General features: G+C 37.1%; 2 protein-coding genes across 2 annotated transcripts; one reads left to right on the top strand and one right to left on the bottom strand.

Annotated features, from left to right (window-relative positions):
- Positions 1 to 6,596: 6,596 nt before the first annotated feature.
- On the bottom strand, positions 6,597 to 18,208 carry LOC149010242 (embryonic stem cell-specific 5-hydroxymethylcytosine-binding protein). The gene is made up of 8 exons (XM_089162288.1): positions 18,021 to 18,208; positions 17,736 to 17,889; positions 16,836 to 16,921; positions 15,844 to 15,956; positions 14,335 to 14,400; positions 9,384 to 9,490; positions 9,128 to 9,193; positions 6,597 to 8,490 (listed from the first exon to the last, which is right to left on the bottom strand). The coding sequence occupies exons 1-8, from the start codon at positions 18,113 to 18,115 to the stop codon at positions 7,966 to 7,968; spliced, it is 1,212 nt and encodes a 403-aa protein (XP_089018414.1). The 5' UTR covers positions 18,116 to 18,208; the 3' UTR covers positions 6,597 to 7,965.
- An 873-nt stretch (positions 18,209 to 19,081) lies between these two features.
- Positions 19,082 to 27,808, top strand: LOC149010243 (uncharacterized). Its single transcript, XM_089163460.1, has 5 exons — positions 19,082 to 19,478; positions 19,925 to 20,085; positions 20,846 to 20,876; positions 23,528 to 23,630; positions 27,084 to 27,808. Exons 1-5 carry the CDS (start codon positions 19,164 to 19,166, stop codon positions 27,194 to 27,196), a joined length of 723 nt encoding a protein of 240 aa, XP_089019586.1. The 5' UTR covers positions 19,082 to 19,163; the 3' UTR covers positions 27,197 to 27,808.
- Positions 27,809 to 27,937: the final 129 nt, after the last annotated feature.

Consider the following 27,937-nt stretch of genomic DNA (forward strand, 5'->3'; position numbering starts at 1 on the left):
GACACTTGGCAAGTGATAGATTTAATAGTTGTAGTTTTGTCTCTTTTGTAATAATAGTCGTTGCATCTACTCTTTATAACATGTCACCTTTCAAGACTGGTATGAGAGATACTCGTGCAGTAAAAAGATGAAGCGTGAGAATTAGGTAACTACTAAATTCTATATTAAGTATGTTATATTCTTCTGTATAGATTATTATTATATATAGTAGAAATTACAAAGTTTGGTGGCTATCGAAAAAAATATTATAAAGTTTGGTCTTTGAACATGTATGTTCATAATTCCTGCAGGAGTTAAAAAGAAGTTTGTCGTAAAATGTAGATATTTTATGAAAAATTTTAAGAATATTCCAAGATAATTGACGAAAAGTATAAATACCTCAAAACTTTGTCAAATTGGTAATGACTCCCGAAACATTTCTTAAATTTAGATAACAATATAGTTTGTTAGTAAATTCCATTAATTTATGATTAGATAATTTCACAATTCATAAATAATCATTCATCTTTTGTGATTCTACGGTGTTGCCCTTAATAAAATAGAATCTTAAATTTCATTTTTTTTCTTTCTTTCATGAGTTTCTTCTTTTATTTATTATTTTATTCCACAAGATACGAGTAGGGATATATTCATGATTTTCTCTAACCATAACACTTCTAACAGAAAAGGGGTCAACTGCCAATTTGGCATAATTAATGGGGTGTCTATGATTTTTGCTAATAATCTTAAAGTGTCCTTGAAAGTTTTCCTTTTTTCAAATAATGAAAAATTATTTTGTCTTCTCCAAAGATAACAATTGAGGGTGTGAAATGGTACAGCATTGGTAATTCGGTATGAAATTGGTACAATACAAAAAATTGGTACCTAAAATAAAAAAGGATATCATAAAATTTTGGGAAAATTACTTTATTAGTTTATTTTAAGTTTTCATTTACAAAAGTAACCACTCAAAGTTTCATTTAACAAAATTAACTAAAACTGAGTTTGGGTTTACAAAACTAGCCAAAATAGTGATTTTTCATATATTTGAACATTTTTACCTCTAAAATTAATCATACCAATATAAGGATAAAAATGTTCAAAGGGAATGAATTATTAGTGATTTTCCCCTTTTGAACAAAATAGTGATTTTCCCCTTTTAATGTGGTTAGTTTTAGGGGTTAAAAATGTTAAAAGAATGAAAATTTACTATTTTGGCTAGTTTTGTAAATTCAAACTTAGTTTTAGGGCCTGTTTGGTTACTTGAGTCTGTAGAGTTCATAAATTTAGAGATTTCAAATCTACAGACTTCAAATCTCTAGAGTCATGATTCGTAAAATTAACTGTTTGGTTAGTTTGAATTTTTGGAATGAAATTTCTAGATTTATCCTAAAAAAATATTTATTGAATTATGGTTCAAATCTTTAACGCTTTGATAGTATGGGTGAAATCTCTGGATTTCACCTCATACCCATAAATCTACAGATTAACGTTTTTAGTGTAAAAATGTGAATCTCTAGATTTCATGAATCTAGAGATTCACACAACCAAACAGGTAAAAATCTCCCATTTGTGAATCCAGAGATTTGAAATCTCTGGATTCGCGTAACCAAACAGGCCCTTAGTTAGTTTTGTTAAGTGAAACATTGAGTGGTTATTTTTGTAAAAAAAAACCTAAAAGTGGCTAATCATGTAATTTTCCCTAAAATTTTCATACCCATATTCGCATTCCTAAGATTTCAATATGAAAAACCGTAAAAAAATGGTCCAACGTATTTTTTATTTATTTATATGGGTAAAAGGTGCAATATGATTTCGATAGGTATATGATATGAAAATGGTAGAAAAACATTACAGAGATGGTATGAGAAGGTACAATACAACTTCAATAAGTAATTGGTATGAGGATGATATAAGAATGTTACAATTTTGGCATGACAATGATATGGTTTGAAATGTACTGCTGATATGATACCTGAAACCAACACCAAGTCAAAAACCATTTTTTAGAATTGGATCATATCATTTTCTTAAAATACAGTACAATTTTATATAATTGATTGGGATAATTATGTTGTTCGTTGTAATTTGATTTTATTACTACTTTATCTCTATACCTTTTAAAATTACTAATTCAACATTTAATTGTCTTACTAATGCCCCTACCATAAAGCTCAAAAATCTATATATTTTTTCAAAATCTCAAAAATAACCCTACAATTATATCTTTACTTATTTACCCTTTTGTCAAGTTATAATACTATCATTAATTAACTATGAAAAAAAATTAATCTTAAATCCATTTTCTTCTCTAAAAAAAAATCACCAAATTAATGAAAGATTTGATTTTTCTTCTCTAAAAGAAATCACAGAATAAAGTGGTTAAATAAAACTCAAAAATATAACCAAATATGAAGAAATATCAAATTTAATTCAAAGTTGAAAATTGAAAATCACCTAATATAGCTAACCATTGTGCATGTTACCAAATTTTCTATCAATTAGTATCTTTATGTTAATTTGTTTGTAAAACTTCCATCATTGTAGTTGTGAAAAATTTAAGTAAAGCATAAGAATTTCAACAACCATAAATGTGTGGTCCCACTAGTACCCGAATTAAATTCTCATAAAAAAAATAAAAACTAATTTCAGGGCAAACCAACACTTCAATTGAATATAAACTTTACTTGAAAATCTATATTATTTAGATTTTCTAGTACAATAGTAAGACTCTCATTAACAAGTATCATACTTCAGCAAAGATTGTCTTTATCATGATGCACATTTTGACGGAGTTAGGGATGAAAAAGCAAGATCTCAAAAAGTAATTCAATCACAAACTTTCTTGTTATAGGTTTTCATCATGTTTTAAATGGAGACGACTAATACTCTTTGAAACCCAAAATTGATTCATAAATATAAGATTTTAAAGATATAATTCGCATTAAATATAATTTTCATAAATTATGGTAAAGTCATCTCTTTTTGACTTCTTAATTTTAATGAAGGACAGAATTGACATTACATATTCGATATTAACAGGCACTTAACACCATTAGAAGTGAGGGGCAATGCTAATTCCATAAAGAATGAAGTTTGATTAGTAATAAAACCAATCTTGATGAAATCAAACTATAATATGCTAAATAATTTTCAGACACTGTTCCATTTGAGTTGAGGACTCGGACAGTGTTCCATTCGAGCTGAGGACTCACTTGAAAAAGCACACAAGTCATTTTTCAAAATTCATTAAAATATAACATTATTTCAAGATTAACATTTCAAACCATAAAACCCTAAATAATTTCCAAATGCTCTTCCATTTTAGTTGAGGACTCACTTAAAAAACATACAAGTTAAAAAATTCATCAAAACATAACATTATTTCAAGGTTGACATTCTATTTTTTTGGGTAGAATTTTAGGTTAACATTCAATAGTTAGCATTCTGGGTTTTCACTTTTCACCACTAGTTTCTTCATGAAACATTTCCTCTCCTCCCCATACTTCAAGTAACTCACCACAAGAATATCCTCTTGTTCAATGCAACCTATGTGAAGCCACATTTAAATGCATTCAAAACCCACAAAAATAAATCAAGAGAAAAGAAGAACCCACCAAAATAAATCAGGAGAAAGAAAAAAGAACCCATAGAGATGAGAGACAGCAGGAACACAAGAAAAAGACCACCGGGGGTTGATTTCCTTTCATACAAATGCGAGAGGTTAGTAAATGGGAGGACAAATTTGAAGTCACATGAATCCTCTCAAGAAAAACTGCGACTGTTAAACCAAATAAACAGAGAATCTTCCAACAAGCAAGGTGGCCCCATCTTTGATGGAAGAAATGCAATTAATTGGGTACTCTATTAGTACTACACTGGGTGCAGAAGCAACGATTATAAGCACACCCCACCTCACTGGCACCTTAACATGCTATGGTGTTCCAGTAAGGAACCCAAAATAGAGATTTTATTTCAGAAATAAATGGGATGCCAGGTCATCTCACAGCTCAAGAACCTTGTTATATACACATAGCCACCTTAAATCAAAATAATTAATAGAAGTAAACAACCACCCAAATAACTCAATTTCCAAAACAAAACAAATCAGATACATGAAACCTCACTTACTGAGATGTAATATGCCAAGGAACTGAGATTGGCTGTAAAATTCCTACTCAATGCAGCACCATAAACTACTTACCCACCTGATGATGATTGACTGCCAAATCCATCCTGAAAAGAGAGAGTCATAAGGAGGAGTTGTTTTGCTAGCAGTCATGAAGGGTAGATGTTTCACACTTTCTCCCATCTTAAAATCATATCTTTGTTTACAAAAACAAAAACCAAAACCCTAAATCCATACACTAAATATGGTAACTGCTATTGTGAACCCCAGAGAGAAGAGGAGAAAACAACTAGAGAGGGATGCAATATGCCAAGGAATTGGGATTGGTTGTAAGATTCCTGCCCAATGCAACATCATAAACTACTTACCCACCTGATTGATTGTCAAATCCATTCTGAAAGGAGAAAGTCATGAAGACTAGTTGTTTCACTAGCAGTCAGTCAGGAAGGGTAGTTGTTTAACTAGCCTCTTTCGAACTCACACAAAAGCAAATAAGTATAGTACCTGCAGACCATTAACTTTCTCTCCCACCTTAAAATCATATCTTTGTTTATGAAAACAAAAACAAAAAACCCTATACCCTAAAAACCACACTAAATATGGTAACTGCCATAGTGAACCCGATAGAGGAGGGAACAACAATAATGACATGTCGTCACCAATCAAAGAGGGATGCAAAGGGGTAAAGAGAACAGTGAAGCTGGTCACCCTATAGCAAACCTCAGAAGATAGATGACTACAGTGACATTTCCTGAGATGAAAATTTTTCATCCATAACATATCAATCATCATACATAGTAATGGAGAATTAGAAGTCATGATAACTTGTAAGACTTCCTATTAAGTATATACTGATATGGAAACCATGGGAAAAAATTGTCGATCAGATTGACAGAACGTACCTTGAAATAGGAACCAGAAAGTGACAAGGACCCACTTTTCTAGTGAAATTCAAGAAATGCTGAAGCTTTTTTTTTTTTTTTTTTTTTTTTGGGGGGGGGGGGGGGTGGTAAAGAAAATGCTGAAGCTGGGTAGTCCATTAAATACCAATTTGGTTTTCTATTTTTTATTTGTTGGTAATAAGCAGTTCATTCAGAAAGCTGGGAAGAACATAAGGTATTGAACAAGCCTCAATAACAAAAAAGGACAGTGTTCCACTCTATCCTCTCCGAACAAGTCAGAGCTCTCCATGCCAGGGAATCAACAATACTGCTGTATTCCTTTGGAATAAGAGTAAAAGAAACAGATTGCATATGCACTAGCAAGAATTAACCTAGTAAAAGAGCAAGAACACCAATTTGGTTAGTTTTTTGTTTATTAGATAAGAGGAGCATCTATCTCTCCTATGTAACAGAATCTTCTGTCTTCTACATAAAGCCCACCATCCAATTAACATGCTTTTATCCTGATATTCCAGAAGGTTATCCAACTTGAGGAAAATATCCAGTCCTGACTCAACTACAGAACAGAGCAGTTCCTAAATGGTCTGTTTGGTAGAACCTAGTATTGAATGAAAATAAATCCAGCTTCTCCATTCCCCATTCCTTCTAATAGAACCCCTGCTTATTCAAAAAATGCTTTTCAAACCGATATTCCTTAAAGTGTAAGCAGCGTATAAACAACTTGTCTCAAACAGGATAACTTCCCTAATAGGCTAATACTGAAATTTAGATCAAATACACTAACCAGAACCCCAAAAAACAAAAAAACAAGAAGAAGAGGCAACTGACCAAGAAATAGAGCCTCACTCAATTTATAACCAAAAAAAAAAACACGGGAGAAAAAAACCAACTGACCTCCGGCATCATCCTTGAGTGCTCCATGGGAACCAAGAAAACTGAAGTTGCTCCGTTGAATACCAGATGCCTGGGAATAAGGCACAGGAGCAGGATTAGACCAGAACAAAGAAGATTTGAAGTTGGGATTCAGGGAGAGAGGTTTCTTGACCCTCATTGTCCCCTTTTCTATTACTGGTGGAAGCCATTATATTGAACTCCTCGAACAGCTACAGTTGAGCAATGGCAAGTAGCTTTTAGGGTTTTGCAACAGAAGAACTCACTAGAATCCACTGTTATGTTTTAAAGGAAAATGACTAATAATACCCCTGTCCTATTGTGTTTCGCTTGGAAGTACCACAACCATTTTTGCTTCAAGAAAGAGTCAAAAGTGTTTCCTGCAGCAGAAATTACCATAAGTTTCTATTGATGTTTTGAAAATTATCATAAGCAAAATGGTTTCATCAAATGGTTTTCAACAGCTTTTTTTTTGTTTTTTGAAGCAAAAAACACCAAAAACTGTTATTTGGCGGATCATCAATCAGGTTCCAAAGTGCTGGTACCTGAACCTAAAATATCAAAACATATCAATGTTCATTCCGAGCTTTTTCTAGCTCCTCTATCATCTGATCCTTCTCCAGTCATGACTTGGAGACATTGGTTCTGTTCTGCAGGCCACTAACGGACAAGTTACCATTAAATTGCCTCAATACACACCTCAGTGGCTTCATCAGTTAAGCTCGGAAAACCCCTTCAACCCTCCACAAGCTACTAACCCCAAGAAGCACTGCTCACTTCATCTCAACAAATGTTTCCAAATGCCATGATCCGAAGACAAGTAACATCATTAACAACATGACCTGGATAAACGCATGCAGAATGAACTGCACAATGCCACAGCAGACAAGAATGGTGAAGATGATCATCTTCTTTCTAATGCAAGAAAAACTGCTGCCATCTGAGCAGTTCATAAGAAGAACTTGAATTGAGGATTCAATGATATTCATTGAGATTGACTTGTTGGGCTTTAAGAGTAACCGAGGTTAGCCGTTGAGAAGAAGTTAGCTGCAGCAATGATTTAATTAAGAAGATAACTATGCCAACTGTTACTTTCACACACAAGAGAACAAGATGCAATCATGCACGTCAAAGTTTTTTCATGCAAATGAGACGAACCAAAACAGTCAAAAATCTAAGACGTAGTCACTGAATATGGATGAAAGATTACAGAAAAACGTTGATCAATTAATCTATATAGTACAATTACTGGCAAACCTGAACTGCCTTGACGTGTCTTACCTGAAAAGAATTGCTGAACCATTAGGCTTAAGATGGTTTGATGAGAACACCAATTATCATCATCCTCTTCAAAGATGATGGCATTGGTCAACATATACCCCAACCCGCAAATGTGGATTACAAATCAAGAGGGGGTCACTTGATGGGTACCAATCATGTACACCATAAGATCCATATAACTAAAAGAGTTTCATCATGCTTCATTAAACTACTAAAGGGTGCTACGTTGAATAAATAAGATAGGTGCCAAAAATAACCCAGCTATTTCAATCCAATGCCATCATACTCCCCCAACCCACAAATGTGAATTACAAATCCAGACAGGTCGCTTGATGGGTACCAATCATGTACACCAGAAGATCCAATATAACTAAGAGAGTTTCATTGTGTCACTTCATAAACTACTAATGAGTGCTATATTGAATAAATCATATAGGTGCAGAAAACACCCAGCTATTTCAATCCAAAACTCGACCGCAGTGGCAGATCAACACTTTCCACATTATTGGATAGAGCATAGTAACAGAAAAAATTGGCACAGAAGAAGCAATTTGAAGAAATGCAAGAAAAAAGATAGATCAGCATTAGTTTGGTACAAAAGAGGCTTCTCTGCCCACAAGCCAACCTAGATTCCAAAAAAGATACACAACAGGAGATTCTCTGCCCTCAACAAACAAAACTACAGTCATTATCAACCTCTACCCACCTACATTCATGTGAGTTTACACAAGCAAATTGTATCAGATATTTACACAAGCAAATTGTATCAGATATACAAATCTTCTAGCTTTTACTGAAATAGGAGAACAGAGTTGATTGTTTGTCACCTGCACTCTTAAGGTTTGCCTTTTTCTTTGCATGACTTGTTTCCAACTTGTTAATCGTTGACTTCATATTAGCTGCACATTCTTCATACTCACGTTTTATTCCACATTTCCCGGCCTCGTCAGGAACTAGGAAAGAAACATCAGTTTTAGAAACCTTGGAATCAGTTGTATCTTCAGCATCTTCTTGATTGGCCTGCTCATCTTTAATATTTTCAACGAGACTCATCTTGGCAGACTCCTCTTGATTTCCAGGTTCATCTTTAACATTTTCAAGGAGACTCATCCTGGCTGACTCCTCTTGATTGATACATTCATCTTTAACATTCTCAGGGAGAGTCATCTTGGCAGACTCCTCTTGATTGCCAGGTTCATCTTTGACATTTTCAAGGAGACTCATCTTGGCAGAGTCCTCATGATTTTCAATTTTCTTCTTTGTGAAGAACTTTGAGATTGAATTATTTACCTCAGGTTTTAGTTGTATCTGTAGATAATGATATAGCCAATGAGCATATGTTTTGTTTTTACCTTCTTGCTCTTTTGATTAGAGAAGCAGATATTTACATGTTTCTTTCTCTAAAAAGAAACAAAGCAAAGAAATTCAGCTTCTGAAGCATGATATTCATGCATTTGGTCACATAGAAAAGCCCAAAAGAACAATTAACAAGGACCAAACCCAAGGTCTCCAATTCAAAATTATCATTGTATGATCACCAGTTCAAAATATCCAACCTCCAGGCCCCAGATGAACACTGAATTAGATATTCTGCCCATGTAGTAGTAGAAGGAAAACATCTGCATGCCTGCCATGCACCACAATTTTGGACATACTGTCCAGTTTGTGGGGCCTCAGCCATACCCAGGACTTCTTTCTTTTTGGATTGGAGCTTAAATAAATAGCATGTGTAAGGAAATATATATGTATGGAAGAGGTAAACTCCCTGGGAGACTAAGGGAGAAAGGAGGACTATACATTTAAAGAAATTTACCATATATTAGCTACCCACACCTCCAATCTGAAATAAATAGCCATTACCTCGTCAACCATATAACAAAGAGGCTGCTGCTACTAAATGAATTTGTATCCTTGAAAGAAAACAAGAAAAGGATAATAACTTCACCTCTTTGATGCACTCAGGTCCATTAAATGATGTTTTCCCCATTGCAGGTGTCACTGGGTACCACATCTAGGGAAATAAATTCAACAAGCAAGCTATGAGTTAGATATCAAAATGCACAGGAAGATCAGATAATGATAAAAAAAAAATGACGAAGAAATAAGTAAAACAAATAAAAATAAAATTTTCATTTTAGCATTTTTACATGGGTGCCAAGCTACAGAACTCAGAAATTTATTGTTTTCAACAAAATTCATACCAAGTCAGGATCTTCATATGGTTTAAGCACAGAACCCAATTTAGGTACAGACCCACTAAGCCATGCATCAGTAGAGCCTTTTTCACCCAAAATAACAGGCATCCTATCTGTAAGACAACATGCACCAACCACAACATTACACTCTTTCTCAATAGTCGGCAACATTGAAATGGCAAGAAAATTATAGTATCAAGAACAAAAAGGAGTTAATATATTAATATCAGTGTGAAACACAAGCTAGCAAAACATTGATGTGGAGTTTACCCCAAAAAAAAACATTGAGGTGGAAAGAAAGGGGATGAAATATGAGAATGGATACAGCTGTTTTAAAATAAAATAAAATAAACATTATGTTTCCATGCTAGAGATCAACCTTGGAATCAAAAGGATTTAAGCCAAGTGAATGTAATCATAAATAAGAGATCATTTATAGATAACTAATGATTACATAAGTTGTGGGTCCAGAACTGAGGTTTTTATGGTTGCCATTTTATGCAAATTATATTGATGCTTGCGTACTCCTCACACATCTGTCATTTCCTAACCCTCCATGTGAATAGATTGTTGGAGCCTGCAAATTTTTCAGGTTTATTTCCCCAAATCGTACCCTAGAACAACATTTTACGGTCATCATTCACCTAGGCGGCTAGGCCTAGCCATAAATCCCATTCTATTTTCATATCTAAACCACTTGATAAAAACCCTCTTAATCACTCTTCAAGTCGTTGCCATGCTCCATGAGTATATTTGTGAAATCCCCTAGAATCCTAACCTTTTAACCCATTGGTTTCAAGACCGTGAACCCAGAGTGCAAGTAAGCTACAACTCTAAAACATACGAGTTGAGCCCGAGTGTTCGAAAATCGAACCTATGGAGGTGGATGACCATGATAAAAACCCGATCACTCTAGTTGAGTTCAAGAAGAAAGAGAAAGTCACTCCAGAAGGCATACAAAGGAGGTTTTGGCATGCCTAGAAACTGATACTAGAGGACTCAAATTTTGAGGTAAATTATACCATTGATTAGACCTTGAAAAAACCTTTCTACCCTCCGAAGCCCGTCGAAATCGGCCTTCACACGAAGGAGAAATAGGGCTGGTTGGTCGAAGGCGGTTGACTGCCTATCGACCGCCCCCGATCCAGGATTTCGGGTTCAAAACCCTATTTTATGATTCTCCAACCTCATAACGCATTGTGTATGCTAAAGGGAGGCTGAGAACGTGGGAGAGAGGGAGAACTTGGGATTTTGAGACTTCATCACTCATTTGGTGATGCCGAAGCATGATATACAAAGGGAATTGCGATAACGTAAGAGGACTCTAAAAACCTTCTTTGCAACCTCTCTTTTGAAGTATTTATGTTGGACTTTTTGCAATGTTGTGGTGGTTGTTGATGTAGGATAGCATTAAATCCTTCTTCTTGCCTATTAATGTTTCCCAACCCTTGTGAGAGTTGGTTCGTGCAATTCTTTGCACTTGAAACTGATTTGAACCTCTTTGAGATGCCCGCAGGCAAACACGGAGAGCTCAAATTGGGGGTTTTCATTTGGGAATCAATTGGAATGTTTGAAGGTGTTTTGGGGACCCTAATTCTGTTAGATTGAAGACCCCAAAGTCCCATTTCGAGTTGATTTCGAATCGGAGTCGAAATCGACCAACTTGGTCGGAGCGCCCTAGGGTGGGCAGTCGACTTGCCCTGGGAGGTCCAACCAACTGCCCCCTATTCCAAGTGGGTGTTTTACCCCCTGACCCTAGTCAATCCTCAATTATTGCTTATTTGATTTCTCATGTTTCTAGGGTTATTTTGGGTCACTTGCACTCTCTTTTGTGGATTTCATTGGACTTTGGAGATTGATATTATCTTTGACAGGTGAGGAGAACACATCGCCATATCACATGTATTTATTAATGTTGTTTAAATCTTCATTTACATTGATGTCTTATGTCTATTATGAATTGCGTGTGACTTGGCACGAACGGAAGGTAATGTGATGTTATGTTTACTTATTATTCAAATTGCTTGAAATGATGTGTATGTGTGGATTGAATGGTAGGACAATGTCCACCTATACTTATATATCAAGTAGAGTAGTGGGTTTGCCCATTACCCTAGTGACCTTATATTCACTTAGACCTAGGAACACAGTCAATAAGTTTCTAAAGGTGTTGGCTAATGAACCCCCGAGTACTCCTACCCTTTCGGCAAGGGTATTGAAGTCGAGTGACCCGTGATGGCAGTTGTTGGGTCCTGTGTGCATCAAGCAAGTCCACTGTCATAATGAAATGGTAGAGTTGCATATGTTAGGCTTGGATTCGTGGGCGTCCAAAAGACGCGCTTGAGTGCAGTGAGGAGACATGAGAGGCATCTACCCCAACACATGTGGATGACCATAGGGTTAAGGAATGGAATCCAACAAATACCTCCCGTTAAGGATACCATTCCTAGGTGGAGAAGGATATCGAACCAAAACTGCATTAGGCATGAGGGGAGATATCCGGACCACATGTAATATGAGACTTTATGACTTTGCATTTGGTCTAGCGTCAATTTTCAGACCAATGGTGATGTAGCCATGGTTGATGTGACTTGACCCAACTACCGCAGAGAACCCAAAAGACGAGTTTGAGTGCCGTGAGGGAGAGTGACTGAGACCACCCAAAGGAGGCTGGTGTATAACTTAATGCGTGTCTACCATAGAGACCCCATAGTTAGAGTTAGGAGCATATTGCATACATGATCACTCACTTATCTCATGTATTTATATATATATATATATATATATATATATATATATATATATATATATATATATATATATATATATATATATATATATATATATATATATATATATATATATATATATATATATATATATATATATATATATATATATATATCAGATTGTTTATGGAAATGTGTGACAAATGCATGATATATGATTATGTTGACCTCACTAAATTCTATTAAACTCATTCCTTTTATGTATATATTCTTTTTAGATTTTACTGCAGGTTATGAGGATCCCGTTTTCCTGAAGAGTATGTTGCCGTTTGAATCCTACAAGGCACCCATGGTAGAGGACACGGAGCTCCATGTCGAATCGTATGCCTGTTCAGACTATGCCTAAGGAGTCCAACAATTCTCAAACATTAGAGATATCTTATGCCATAGTAGTTGCCCTTGTATCTTTGTGCTTCATCTTTCTCATCCAACCGATAGATGAGGGCGTTACTTAATCTATTGAGCCTCTCGAGAAGTACACTTCTGTTGTTAACCAATCTTTTCTTAAACTCTAATATATGATTTGACTAACTTGGGGATGTTGGTTTAAACTTAAATTATGGATAACTGTAATAACATTTTTAATACTTGTCACTTTAATCTTTTCTTGCTCTTTGATTGCGCTACATCGTGTTGTGTTATGGATTTGGCGGTGAACCTTGATCCTGTAGTGTATCACCCTCACAGGTATTCAAGTATGACAGGATCTAGCTGGGTGGGGTTTGACAAACTTAGCCTGTTTTGGCATCAGAACCCCCTTTAACTCACCATCAGCAAGGGTTTACTCATTCTTCTAGGGGACCAAAGTTTGTCTTCTTCCCCAAAATGAAAAACTCACTTCACTTGTCTCTATCAAGTTGGTCAAGGTCACCGAGGTATTCACCAATAGACTAGCTTGTTTTACATAAATCTTAAATAATTGAACATAATGTCAACGTATAGGAATTTCAAGGAAACAAGTTAGACTATTGTCTAATTGCTAGCACCTGGTTGATCACCTAAAAACGTAGTTTCTTTAGGGCCTGTTTGGTTACAAGAGTCTGGAGATTTCAAATATTTAGAGATTTCAAATCTATGGAGTCATAATTCATAAAATTAACTGTTTGGTTGTGGAATAAAATATGTGGATTCATCCTAAAAAAAAATTTGATCGATATGATTTTTGTGAATGCGCAAATATTTAGCATTTTTATAATAGCAATGAAATCTTGGATTTCACCCCATACCCATAAATCTATAGATTCACGTTTTTAGTGTAAAAAGGTGAATCTCTAGATTTCATGAATCCAGAGATTTTCACAACCAAACGGGTATAAATCTCTTTGTGAATCTAGAGATTTGATATCTCTAGATTCATGTAACCAAACAGGCCCTTAGCTAATGACTCGACCTATGCATTCAGTATTTACACACATTATCCCAAGGTGAGGCAAGAATAGCCAACTTCCCTCACTTTAAATTCATAATCATGGTACATAAAAAAGCCTTGAAACCAAACTTGGGAAAAACAATACAAACGAGATTCATGGAAGGAGATCATAATATTGTCTATGTATCTTAGGGTTCATTGTAGAGCTGAAGCATTAATAACTGTTAGCCTCTATAATTTTAATTCAATATTATTATTACTTTTTCAGTTTTAGTTAATCTCCAGTAGACTCATTGCCAACATTAAACTAAGTACCAATGAAGTGACTGAACATGACGTTTTAAAGAACTCCACAATATTCCTGATAATATGTGCCATCACAAGTAACTTGAGAAACAGGCAAAGAAAGTTACTTCAGTTTACCAGTCAGTCTTGAGAACTTACCACACATTTTCAACATTCTTGATAATAATAAAAACAACATTCAACTGTATTAACTATAATGGTTCCCATAAATAAATAAATAAAGAGGAAGGAACTTAGGTGCTTAATAGATAGTCAAAGAATAGGTCACTTGAACTCCTTTTTAACAAAGATATGTAGGTGCCAACCAGAATGGCCATTACAGCTTAATAGATAGTCAAAGAATATGTCAGATGAACTCCTTTTTAACAAAGATATGTAGGTGCCAACTAGCATGGCCATACAGCTTATTATGCACAGAATCATTTGAACTGTAAGATTTAAAATTCAAGATGAAGAGTTTTACACGGATGAAATCAGGCTAACCATAACTAACCATGAAGCCACTGCAAAGATGACGAAGAAGAAGTTGTCAATATGGTGAAAGTATATAGAACCTCCCCTGCAGGTAAGCATAAAGATTAGAGATAAGTAGATAAATGGTAAGTAGACTTCAGGTAACAAATCATACCTACTTCCACCCCAACACACTAATGTTTGAGATTTTGGTTTCAACAATGGTCAAGATGAAATGGCCTGCCACTCTGCAGGAATAAATGTTTCTGGATGAAACATACAGGTTCTGGTCAAATTATCAGTATATTTCAGGTTTTGGTTCCAATGGAGCAAAACCTATGAGTTCCTGTTGAAAGGCATGGCTTGTTCATTTGGCAATTTATTGTGAATCCCTAGACACAAATCTCCCTGGTGTTTTAACAACTCCCACTCCCAAGTCCCAAGAAACAGTTCTTAAAGCATGCTTTTCTTGGCATAGTTCTCCAATAGGATACTACTAAAATATACTGAAATGACTTACCCCTTTATTGAACCTTAAAAACCAAGTGCTCATTAAATCATTGTGCACAAGCTACAACAATACTTTGCCCCTCTTCCACCTTGTCCTTCTCCACTTCTTCAGCTCGGAACTTTGTCTGCTCCCCTTCTCCTTCCCCCCCCCCCCTTAGCCCCCCCTTGTCTGGTTCAAAGGTCATACCCCCCATCATTCGCTAACCCTTTGGCGTGCCCTTAACCTAACCCTCCCCACCCAAGCTTTTCTTATTAGCCGCCATATCCCTGCGAACCCAAACTGTATTTTGTGTTGGAATGGTACTGAGGGCATTGAGCATCTATTCTTTTCTTGCCCATTCTCTAGTTCTTTATGGAGAAAAGCCATTGCCCACTTTGGGCCCCGCTCACGTCGCTCATTTGGGTTTAATCGTGATTGCTCTTGGATCTAGAGCAAGTTTTCTGGTACCTCCATTTGTGACCGAATTGGTAGACTTGTCTTTAGTGCCATGATCCACCATCTATGGTGGGAGCGTAATCTCAGACGGTGGACGTCAAAATCCCACTCCATTGACTCAATTTGGAATGCTATCTTTTTTTTATGTTTCTGCTAGACTTAGCTCTATTCCCCACCCCACGGTTGTTGACTCCCCAAGGAACAGGCTCATTGTTGTCTCCTGGGGCCTCAACTCCCAACTCCTTCCTTCTCTATGATCCCCTCTTGGATCTCTCTTGTATTGGTTCTTCGCTTAATTTAATTATTTATTCATCCAAAAAAAAACAATAGTTTGTGGCATAAATCAACAACAGCTCCTATACTGTTAACAAATTTCAATTCAAGTTAAATAAAAGTATCTCATGAACCATACAAACACATACAGAAATAGAAATATGTTAAACACAGTTATAATCGTACCAAAGAAAGCTAACTAATGAGTCTTCTAGGAATCTTTTTTCTCTCTCTCTTATCGTAAAGCTCATCTTTTACGCCATCCCCAAACCCCAACCAGAAAAGGCAAAAAGAAAAAAACAAGCCTTAAGCTTGAAAACAAATATTCACCTTCAGAGTTCTTCCAAGAATCATAAAGAGCAGCAAAAACAAGAGGTCGTTCATCCTTAAAATGAATGTAATAAGGCTGCTTCTTTGACCCATCTTTTTTCCACTCATAGAATCTGCTTGCACAATTTTAATTTCAACATCACAAGGAAGATTTTACACAATCTAAGAATTACACTAAGAGATAGATAAAACCTATTACTTAGAAACTGCAACACAAATATTAGAGACACCTTAAGTATTCAAGCAAGAAACATACAACCCAAAAAAACACAAAATGAAGGACAAACCCAGTATAGTCAATTGATAAAAAAGGATATTTTTAAAAGAAGGTGTCATTTCCAAATAGAGCGCAAATATAAGCAACATAACCAATAAACAAACTATTTTGACACAAAAATGGAGCTAACCAGCAGTAGACATGATCTCCTATGTGTTTTGAGTTATATAGGTCAGTCCTTTTCCAAGCTAAGAGCAGGAAGCTAGTTTTTAAGTTCCCAGTTATCAGTTAGTGAGTTGGTTTAATTGTCAGGTTTCCAATATCAGTATAAGTTTCCAACTATCAGGTCCTTTTGTGGTTGAAATCTCAGGTTTCCAATATAAGGTTCAGAAGAATCTGACCTTTCACTAATTGATCTATAATATATAGGAGGAGAAAAGATTAAACTACCCTTACATACTGATGTGCGATACATATCAAGAGAAACAAATGCAGAAGGAAATATTAAACTACCCTCACAGATACTGATATGCAATAATATAAAGCAAACAGATGCCAGCCCAACACATATTCCAACTTTCAGTTCCAGTTCTCAAAAATTGGAGGGGATGTTGGCAAAATGGTGTGATATTGATACTAAATCAAGATTGATAACTTTTTGACCAGGTGTACACTAGCCTATACACCATAAGATGAAGCATATAAACATCGAGTTATTTTGAAGATAGGAATGCCACATGAAAAATTAGTTTACAAACAATTGCAGAAGACTTACCCTTCTACAGCCACAAGGCACCGATTGTTAGGAATAAGACGACGAAAAGAAGCTTTTTCATTAACCGACTCTGATCGAGCATTGAACTGCAAATCAAAACAAAATTCAGAGAAAAATTTTAGTAAACATTTTGGACAACTTACGACTCTCAATTCAGTACCAAAATTGGTACAACATAACTCACTGAAATAATGGAACAGCAGTTATTGCAAATATTTGGGACCCTAGTAAGTTTTTACAAGTGGAACCGGGAATCAAATTGGTCCAATCCAATTGATTCTACGTGTGTTATAAACAGGGTCGCTTGTTAAATATGTCTGAACCAACTTCTTTTATGAAGAAAATGACTTAGAATCAGTGAACATGATTCCGTTATAGAGACTACTGATACAAATAGTCCAGAATCAGGAACAGGTGATCACCAATTCTGACCTGGACCGAAAGATTCACTAACATCTTCATTATTTTATAAAACCATGCATTATCTGTTCATGCAAAGCCTGACCTTGCTCTTTCTTTTGCAAGGTGTTTTTATAAACTTTAGGGAAATTGGACCAGAATAACGATAGAATCACATTAATTATTCTTCCACAACATCGAAGTGGATTATTGAAAGATTGTGCTTAATCTGTAAATGAATTGTCTTTATACACATTATCCTCCATATCCACCGTAGCAGAGCGTTGACCATTTGTCTCCTTATATTCCTCTTTAAGGGGAAAAGAAGAAAAGAAAAAAGTAAAAGAGAGATAAAAATCACGAAGAAGATGAAATGTAAAACCTGGAGAAGAAATTTCTTTACATCGTCAACGAAATTTATCTTGTTTCGGTTCGGAGAAGCACCAATGAATCCAAAGAGTAAAAAATCATTTAAAAAAAAAAAAAGTCAAAAGCGCATACCATCTTAAAGTGATCAGGCTTTTCAGTTTTTTTGGTGAAACTGGGAACCAGTCCCCACTTCATGCAGTGAAGAACAGCACCTTCGCCACCAGCATCTTCCCTCCGAACAACGGGCATATACGTCCCGGGTGAAACATTGTAATATGGACGATAACTGAAAGCGTAAGATTAATGGAGCTTATACTTTCAGATTAACAGTTCATCAACCGAAGAGATTAACAGTTTAAAATTTGTCTCAATAACCGAAGATTGAAAAGTTGGACTGGGGTGTTCAGTAGACCAAACCTATCCATCTGCACAGAACGTATGGGACCATCGTTGATACCAGAAGCCCTCGGAATATCGTCCGCTCTAAGTGTGCACCGAGCTCTTCCACACATCTCGTTCTCTCGCACTCTCGCTCTCAGGGGAGAAGGTGTAAGCGCGGTAAACGAGAAATGAAGGTTTTGAAAAGAAAAGGCACTGCCTGGGTTCTGTTTCTCTGGAACAGCCACGGTGACTGTTACTTTTTGGTCCACTTGCAATTGCTGTCTCTTAGGGGTAAATCCGTAAATGGCGTCAACCGGTCCAAGGCGGTAAGGCGGTAAGGCGGTAAGGTTTATATTTTTAGAGCAAATGCACCGGCACCCAGAATGGTGGCCTTAAAACTATATGCCTACTTTATATTTGAAAAACACAACCTACCAAAATTGAATGGGCCTTTTGATAGCTTATACATTTGCACATTTTGATAACAGATGTAAATAACGACCCAATAAAGGAAAAGATTTTAATCACAAATTGATTGAGTGTTGCAAAACGATTTTTTTTATTTTCCAAGAGTCATGTCCTCAGACTCTATTCTTCAATCATAAAGAGTTAAAAGCAAACAACGGGGGTTGGTCAAAGTGATAAGCAGCTTGGTTCCGGTATCGAAACCTTGTTGATGCAAAAAAATACCTGCTAGGTAGATTTTGACTAAGAGATTTTCTACATCCAACCATGGATTCAGAGGTATTTCAGGTAAGTGTTCAAAAAATAAATGGTTCTATCTACTTGGTTCACAAATCATAATAGAAGAATGAGTTTTTTATATCGAAATTACACTGTATACTCAACCGTGTCATTTTATTGTATCGATTGTATACTAAAATCGTATCGATATGTTTTTAAAAATGCTATTTTCATGCCGTATCGTATAAATTCGATATGATTCAGTTTTGATACGAGGGTTTGAAATCCGGTACCGTACCAAATTATCGGTACGGCGGAACGGTACCGTATTACCGGTACGACGGTACCCTGCCAAATTGCCCCCAATTGCCAAACTTTGCACCCCCTAGGTGTTGTGTCTTCTGACTCTTCTTTCTCCCCAGCCCTGTTTTCACCATAGGCAGAGGGACCTAACCGTTTCACAAGAGGTTTTGGATTCGAGAGCAGAACGTTGACATGCTTTCACTCGCAAGACGACTGCAGAGATTGCAAATTCTTGGCCAATGTCAGTCCCAGCAGCTTCGTAGACTCAGGGCCGGTGTTACTGCAACCTCTACTTCGAGGAGGAGGAGGAAGTCTGCAGCAGTGACGTTGAAGAAGCCGGACGACAAATCAGAATGGTGGATAGTCGATGGGGAGATGCACGAGATTGGTGAGAATGTGCCTTCGAGGGAACGTTTCGTGATACCAAGAGATAACCTCCCCAACAAGCGTCGCAAACAAATGAGGGAGCAGTTCATGCGAAGAACTCGCCTCGTACTTAAGGAATCTGTAAGTATTAAGCCCTAATCTCTCGAGGGTTTCCTTCTCTGAACACTTGTTCCTAATTTGGGCCTTATCAGGTGTACTCTGTAAAGGTAGAATTTTTGCGGAGATTAAGCGTTATGGTCTGAACCTTGGTCTAGCCCACCTGAGGCTCTGGGTTGTCATATTTGCTCCCAGTTAGTTTTTATCCAGGCACCAACCTCAGTACTTTGACGACCTACTTGTTGGTGTTGTTCGTCATTCTCATTATTATTGTTAACCAATCATCTCTGTTAGCTTAGACCCTGGGAAGGGTTTCTATCAGAGCTTTAAACTAATATGTGCAGCATATACTTTCTGAATGGTTACTTTAAATGATCGTTACTGTATTCTTAACCAAGCATACTGTATTTATGTAATCTATCTATCCAAGACATCCTTTTCCTGATGATGCCAATTTTTTGAGTTGAAAGGAACATGAGCCTTGGTGCAAAAGATATATGGAACTATATAACGAGCTTAGGGAGAACTGGGAAAGGCTATACTGGGATGAAGGCTATTCCAAGAAACTTGCTCAAGATCATGCTAATTATGAATCTGCTGAAGATGATGATCTGGATTTTTCTCCATACAGGTCCTTCTCCACTACTTCTCCTCAAGACAATTTGTCTCACTCAGTGTTTTTCTCATTTGATCTTCGTGATTTTATTTGGATCATAGAGCTAGACTCAAAACATACATAAATAAAAAACATAAAAAAGAAACCTTTTCAAAGTGGGAGGTCACCTTTCTTGATATTGAGGAACCTTGACCTTTCCTGGTATATGCATAGTTAAAAGATTGGCAAAATTTCTGAAACTTTGGTGATTTTGACATGGTGGAGAATATGAGACCATTTACAGGACAGCTGTGGAAGACTTAAAGTGCTTGTTCTAACACACTATGGCATGGCCTGAATTTGTCATATAGTGGGAGGAAATGGATTTGGGATCATTAGTTCATGAGTGGGTTTGATCATTTATGTCATAGTTTGTGAAATTAACCATTAGGATGGCCTATGAGGGTCCATTTTGGACTCTTTATCATCAGATTATATCTGGTTCAATATCTTGGTTTCCCAAGTTTTTTATATGAATCCTATATTTAATGCATATCAATCAGGTTAAGTTTCAATAATTTCAATGAGTTCCAGCAAAAAAGATTCCCAAAGTTTCAACCACTGCAAGGTTTTACCAAATGATACCAAGTTCTGATTGAAATGCGCCAAAATTTTGCCCAAACTAACCCAGGGACTTCTATCTTCTTTTCATTGTTAACTGATTACTTTTCACTTTACTAACAGAAAATGTCTGAATGCATTTAAGTGTGCTTACACTTCTCAGTTTTATGTTCAGGAGAAAGCGATCCACTGCTGAGCAAATGAAGGTATGAATGTTACAGTTACATGTCATCTGTTATTTGTTCTTTCCCACGCTTTTCTATCATCACGAATTGTTTCCCCATGGAACTTGATTTGTGGAAGCTGAGGAGGCTACACTTTTGGTAGCTAGCAGATTTTAACGGTTACAATGAAATATATTACCATAAGAAAGTGCAGACGTTGCCTTCCTAAATTCATCGGAGTGAAGACTGTTAAAAACCATATAACTTCTCCTTTGTTTCTCAATTTGTTGTATTTGCCTTTTCATTATATGTTTTTCTCCTCACCACCCCCCCCCCCCGGGGAAAAATCCATTTTTATTTTTCGTTACAAATAAAATCCATGCTGTTGCTATTCATGTTGGGGAAGGATAGGGAAAATTTCAAAATGGGAGCTTAGGTTTGTGGTGGGATTGTAATGTAATAGATCAAGATTGAGGATTATCTTTTTCTTAGGCATATCAAACATGACAAGGTTATTGATTTTAAAAACACTCAGAGGTCCATTCCTGCCTCCCCCCCCCCACCTCCATCTTGCATCTTTTGCCCTGCTGATGAAACCACCCCTCACCTTTTCTTCCCTTGCCCTTTCACCTGCACCATCTGGCTTCTTGCCCTTGCCTCTGCATGGCTCAGATCTCACCGTCCTCAGCTATTGGACCTCGAGTGTCACTGGATTTGATCTACTTTTGGAGGCACCACAGTTGCTGACATTATCGGGAAGCTCACTTGGGGGGCATGTATCTTGACATTTGGATGGAGTGCAACTTTCGCTGATGGACCACCAAATCTCGCTTAGTGGATCAGATTTGGAAAGCCATCTGTCGTGATGTTAGTTCCAGGATCCCCTTTTTGTTACAGAAACCTCTAGTAGATACCAAAAGGAACAGGCATATTGTTGTTACTGGGGGTCTTGAAAGCTCTTTGCTTGTGCCTTCCAGCCGGCACTAGTTTGGCTGCTTCTCCCCCCCTTCCTTTCCGTCTTTGTACTTTCTTTCCCTTTGGGGTGTTTATGATATATTTTTTATCCATCCAAAAAAAAAGTGGTGAAAAAATAGAAATGGTTTGTGAGGAGGAATACAATGGTTATCCTACAGGAGCAAAAAGAACAGGCAGCAGACTGAAGTGAACTTGGGGAGAAATGAGAAAGTTATGGCTGCATTAATTTAACGACAGATTTAACTTCAAACAGGTTGAATGGCAAAACAAGATTCTGGTTGGTGAGGCTAAGTTGAGCTGAATGGAGTTTGAGTAGAATAGTATTTTATGGTTCCATCAAGAGAAGGAAAAAAAGAAAAAGGATGGATGGATAAGCTTAGGATGCCAGAAACAGTGGTAGAAAAGTTCATTTTGCATTTCTTGTTTTGGGGGCTGGGTGTACAGAACTTTTGAGTGAGGACTTGTGGACTGGAGGAGTATCTTTTCATTATAACTCAAGGCTATCTTGCCTCAAAGACATATATTTACATTTTTTTAATGATGTGGGAGCATCATCAAGGGATACCTCTTATACTCCTACATCTAGGATGAGAGCTCTTCCATTTGACAAGTCATGTTACTGCTGTGGTTTTAGTTCACTATGGAGCATGACCAATGGTGACATTCTAGGTTATAGGAGGCATTGGTACATGGTTCGGATACAACAACAACAACAAGAAGCCTTGTCCCAACTGATACATGGTTCAGATGCCTAGCATTAATTTTTTTTTATTTGAGTTGGATCTATGATTCTGTTAGTCAGTCTAATCGTTTGGTAGTAGTAGTTGTTAGGGAGCTTCCATTTGTGTATGATTCACAGTGGAACCAGGATTTGAGTCAAATAAAAGCTAGCACAGACCCTTTGTTGTTTTATTTTTGTTTAGGTGCATGGGATTCTTGTTGTTGGCTATTTGTTCCTGGAACATTGATTTTTGATGAATGCAGAGTTGTCTTCTGCTTACAACTCAAAGCTGCTGCTCAACCGATGTTTCTTGGGGATCTACTTTGCATTGGAGTGATTAATTTAGTGGTGTATTTTCATGAGGACCAGAGGTCCCTCTCTCTGCCATTGGTCACAAGCCCAAGGTTGGCCATGGTACTGGTGGGCTGGAGTACCTAGACCTCGGCAAAATGTTGAAGCTTAGTTCTAGAAAATTCAAAGCCCAATCCTGTCCAGATCATGTATCAGGTCTCAATATGAGGGCCAACACAAGTTTTTGATCTTCTAGGAAGTTCATGCTTGGCCCAGAGTGCAATGCTCTTGCTGCCTCTTGGTTATGGGCATTCGTATGATTTCCCGTTGGTGCAGATGGTTCTTGCGCATGCAGTGGTATAATATTCTTTTCCACATGACTCCTTGGGTGTGTGTAAATGCAAATATAGTTTCATCTGTTGAATTGTGAGGTTTCTGGCTGTGTTTTATGTGACTTCTCATAGAAACAGTACATTGGAATATATGCATGTGATTGACAGTAGCAAGAGTAGAATTGCTTTTGGGAAGACTCATTTTGAAGAACTCCGTCTTATTGAACAACTATGGCATGTTTTCATTATTGCCTCCATAATTGGGTTATGAAAAGTTAATCACAGGCTACATGCCTTTCACACCTTAGACATACCTATATTTTTGGACAATTTTAATTAATACCACCCCATACATAAATTGTATTTCAATGCAGGGGCTGAGTTTTGTGCAGAATGGACAAAGTGAAACGTGGGAAAAGGTTGGCCAAATTCGGGACAAATTTGAGTATGATAGGGAGAGAAGAATGAGAGAGAAAGGTGAGCTTCACGCTCTGGTTACTTTTCAGTGCTTTTGCACACATGTTGTGATCCCTTCCTTCTGATTGTTTGTGTTACTTTATTAGGAAGTAAGAAGCAAATTGAAACTCGATACATGAAATTATGCAGTAAAATCCTCAAAAGAAACAAGTGAAAGTCATCATCTAATAAGGCAAGGATTCTTCATTTATATTAAAATCTGAAAACCAACCAGGATATCAAAGGTTGTCCACCTTTTCAAAAATTACTATCAAAGCTAGAAGCTATAAATGCTACCATGTATATATACAACACCTGCACACTAATTAAGCCATTTAGTTCACCCAAAGCAAAGGATAGGAGAACTGTCCTACTTACTTTGACTGCTAAACTGCCTCTTTCAAAATCTGCTTCTTTTTCTTCAATTTTTTTTTATTTACTATGAGGGGGTTTTCCTTCTGTGTCCATTTTGAGAAGTCTTTGGACTAGCTTTTTCGGGTGTCATGTTGATCTTTTAAAGTTTCTGTTAGAGAACAGGATCCAAGTAATCAAACCAAGAAATTAGAAGGAAATGGAGAAGAAGGAAGAAGGAAGGAGAAGAGAAGGCGCTGTCAAAAGTGCAGAGAGAGGCAGCTAACTATCAGTTTTCTCTTCCCTTATAAGGCACTTACAAGAGGTTTATAAGGGAACTAAAACATCTACTATTCACACAGTTAACTGCATCTCTGATCAGGAACTCCAGTACTAAACAATTAAATAACTTTAGAAGGTTTAAATTACCCCTAGCATCTCAGTGCTCCCTCTCAAGCTGGAGCATATATATTACCAGTGCTCAGCTTGGTACACAAGTGTGAAAACTAGGAGAAAACAAAGATTTGGTAAACATACTGTCCAATCACGAAACAAATGGGGTCTTAAGTGGCTATTCAAAACTGCATAATAAATAGAGTGATATTCCACTTCAATATGCTTGGTATGCTCATGATAGACTGGATTGATGGGACTGTGTATAACTTGGTTGTCAGCATATGTCTTCACTGGTCTCCATTGGAAAATCCATCCCAAGTAGATATCTGAGCAATATCCACTTGATGTAGCATGAGCCATGGCTCTTTACTTTGCTTCAGTACTCAACCTAGTGATTGTTGTTGGTTTCTTGCTTTGCCATGTATCCAAATTAGCCCCAGCAGATTTACAACACCTTATAGTCAAATGACGATAACTAGCCAATGCAGCACAATCAGCATCTGAAACGGCAACTAAACTGTATTCTTATTGGAGCCATACATCTACCTTTTGCCAGGGGGCATTCTTCAAGTAACTGCATGAACTGACTGGGAATTCTCCGTGACCAACATAAACTTTTGACAAAGATACATAGGTATATCTGCTTGCTTTGATGTAAGCATACCAATATCAGACAAAGGTCTAGGACCTATTTTCTTTGAGACCAACTGATGCCTTTCTGACTTTCCATGACTTCAATATCAATTATCAAGAACATAGTTGAGGTCATTTAGATCTTGGTCTGAAAATGTTGTTCACAGAATCGCAATGTTAAATGCAACCATTTACCTATTCTAGGGTTCCATAGAGAGGTTGTGTGTGTGTATGTTACGTAGTATAATCTCCAACAGAATCCTCTACCTTTACTAGTATCCCGAGGAGAGCTTGACCGGTTCTCAAACTTGCTCTGGTACAAAGGAACAATAGTAAGTAAAGAGGTTGAAAGAGGACTTAGAGGAGATGAAGGAAGCAGATGAGAAAAAAGATGAACAGGAAGAAATCTTTAGCAACAGTGGACCACTTCTTGGCCTATTTGTTTTATATGTAGAGTGTCGCAAATTACAGCTTCCTCCCTAGGGAGGTTAAAGGTAAATAATAAAGAAAGTAAGAAATACAGCTTAGGTGTTTTACAACACGGGTATTTTGGTCATTATCCACCCGCTGGTTCGAGTTCTTTTTAGTTGGAAATAGGTCCAGCTATTTTTGTAGTCCTTTGCTGCTTTCCTTTTGTTAGTTAACAGTCCTAGTTTGTGGGTTATTTAAGAGTTTTATTTTAACTGGGTTGTTTGCTTGAGTCCTAAGTTATCTTAATTAGCATGAGCTTTTTAACTTAAAGTTTAATTAAGCATTTGTGTTTAGTAGGTTCCATATCTAGGGTTTAGATTTTTAAGTAATTAGTTTCCATTTTGAGTGTTTTGGCAGGAGGTGGAATCCTTGTCAATTAAGAATTCCCACCCCAAGTTAAAGTCTTTTGTTATAAATAGTTACAGAGTCTATATTAGTTTCAGTTTTTGATGAATGAAATTTTGAGTTGAAGAAAGAGTTGAGAGAAGTTGTGGGTGTCCCAAGGTAGGAGTCCTGCATCTGGATTGTGCCAGTGTTTTCTGCTACTTAGAAAGTTATTCTTCTTCAAGCTTCAGCAGCAACCTACTTCAAGCCTCCCTAAGTAAATACAGCACCTTCCCTCCATTGCAGCCCATCCCAGTCTCCTCCCTCTCTTGCTTAGATCTAGGAACCACCCCATCGCACCTACACCCTCTCCCTTCCCCTTCTAGTTCAACAAACCCTACCCCTTTCCCTAGTAACTGTAGCCCCCCACCCCCCAAAACCCCTTGGTAAACCATCTTTCCCAACCCCTCTAGGCCCCTTTTCTCTTCCCCTAGGATCGCACCAAGCCCTAGACTGCTTCCCTAAAGTTATTATTTCCCCTGCCAGCCCAATTTCCTTAACCTAAAGATTTCTGCACTTCATCTTCTACCTTGGAAGAATTCTGCAGGATTTCAAAACTTCTAAAAACCCTAATTTAGAGAAACCAGACCTTATACCTTCTAAATCCTTGAAACCCAGTTCTGAATTTACAGAACCAGCAAAGACAGATACAAACCCACCCTCCCCGAACCTACCCTAAACCCCAATTTTGACTTTTAGTTCAAAATTCAGATAGGGAATTCTAATTACAGTGAAGTTCAGAACTGATTTCCAGTTACAGCAGGGCTATCTGAAGCAATAGAGGATCATAAGACCTCTGAAATACCCATCCCTTTTGCTGGAATTCCTGGGCAACCCTAAAATCTAGAGAAATTCCCAACTTACCCCTTGCCCTAGATTTGGGATTACAGCACATCTAGTCTTGTTCAGGGTTGGGAGAGTGCATAATATTGTCTAGTACTGTGTCACAGACATACACACGATGAATGCTTAAGGTGGTGCTTTATTGAATTATAGTCTGGATATCATCTGTCCATGTGGCAGTATATACGCCTCATGATATTCGAAAGAATAACAGACCTTTATGACATTAATAACTCACTTAGTGACATATATTTATATCGATAAACTGTGATAAATACGTTTCTTTAGTTAAAAAAAGAAGTGGTCCATACAAGACTTTGCTTTGCTTTGCTTTGCTTTGCTTTATTCATGACTTGTTTTCTGCTCTTGATTCATTGTTATTTGCTTCGCTTGCAGCATTTGCCCCCATGAACCATGGGACAGGATTTGATACTGATGTTTCAAGCTCCAGGAGTGATCCTTTTGATGCCCAAAAATATTTTTCTGGCTCTGACTCCGAGGAAGAGTGAACAAAATATGGCTGATACAAGAGAATTCCTGGAATGCAGACAGGTTCAGCTTCATACCCCCTAGCCTAATCTCATGAAATTGCTAGCTCATGTTAAGACAAGAGTTGAAAGTGAATGCAGGAGCCTTGAAGGTGAATTCTGACAGTTGTATGGAGACCATACTAAAGAGGAGATTGAATCGTATAGAGTAGGAGTATTTTCATGTTGTAACATATTCTTTCTCGTCCACTGGAGTTCGATTTGCTTTGAGTGCAGGAAGAAATACTGAAAATTGTTTGCAAAGGACAAATCTTGATTTATGGGCTGACATTCAGTGATACTGCTGGGCGTTTCTTCTGAGTAATGAAATCTCTATCAGTTGATGTCATGATGCATGCAAGATGTGAATGTTGTTAACACTCACATGGTTGTCACTTCAAGGAATGTTTATGTTATCGCTTCACAATTCACCCCTTTTGTTACTTGCTGTGTCTTAACCATCCAACTCAAAGCTAGAATCTTTCAAGTAATTCTGCAACCTCAAGTAAGGATTGTAGTAATAAATGTAACACCAAAGGAAAATAGGATTTCTTTCTCATGTGGCAACCTCCCCCAACAAATTATAGGAAAAGATGATGAGAGGAAACTTAAGATGAAGAGAGGGAAACAAGAGAAAACTATGGCTCCAGATTCCACCCTCTCCAAAAGTTGCGACTATTGGAAGTTGCATTGGCAAATTATGTTATGGATAATGTGACTGGT

Source organism: Hakea prostrata, chromosome 7, assembly GCF_041222555.1.
Source record: "Hakea prostrata isolate BN-2017 chromosome 7, UWA_Hpros_2, whole genome shotgun sequence".
NCBI classification, from domain to species: Eukaryota; Viridiplantae; Streptophyta; class Magnoliopsida; order Proteales; family Proteaceae; genus Hakea; species Hakea prostrata.

What these genes read in the sequence shown, in the direction of transcription:
- LOC149010242 (XM_089162288.1), bottom strand. Translation starts at nt 18,115, where the DNA reads ATGTGTGGAAGAGCTCGGTGCACACTTAGAGCGGACGATATTCCGAGG. An exon ending in TTCTTGGAAGAACTCTGAAG is followed by an intron (nt 14,401 to 15,843) that starts GTGAATATTTGT and finishes GCTTACCTGCAG; the next exon opens with GGGAGGTTCTATATACTTTC. An exon ending in CATATGAAGATCCTGACTTG is followed by an intron (nt 9,194 to 9,383) that starts GTATGAATTTTG and finishes TTATTTCCCTAG; the next exon opens with ATGTGGTACCCAGTGACACC.
- LOC149010243 (XM_089163460.1), top strand. Translation starts at nt 19,164, where the DNA reads ATGCTTTCACTCGCAAGACGACTGCAGAGATTGCAAATTCTTGGCCAA. An exon ending in GCCTCGTACTTAAGGAATCT is followed by an intron (nt 19,479 to 19,924) that starts GTAAGTATTAAG and finishes TTGAGTTGAAAG; the next exon opens with GAACATGAGCCTTGGTGCAA. An exon ending in CTGGATTTTTCTCCATACAG is followed by an intron (nt 20,086 to 20,845) that starts GTCCTTCTCCAC and finishes TTTTATGTTCAG; the next exon opens with GAGAAAGCGATCCACTGCTG.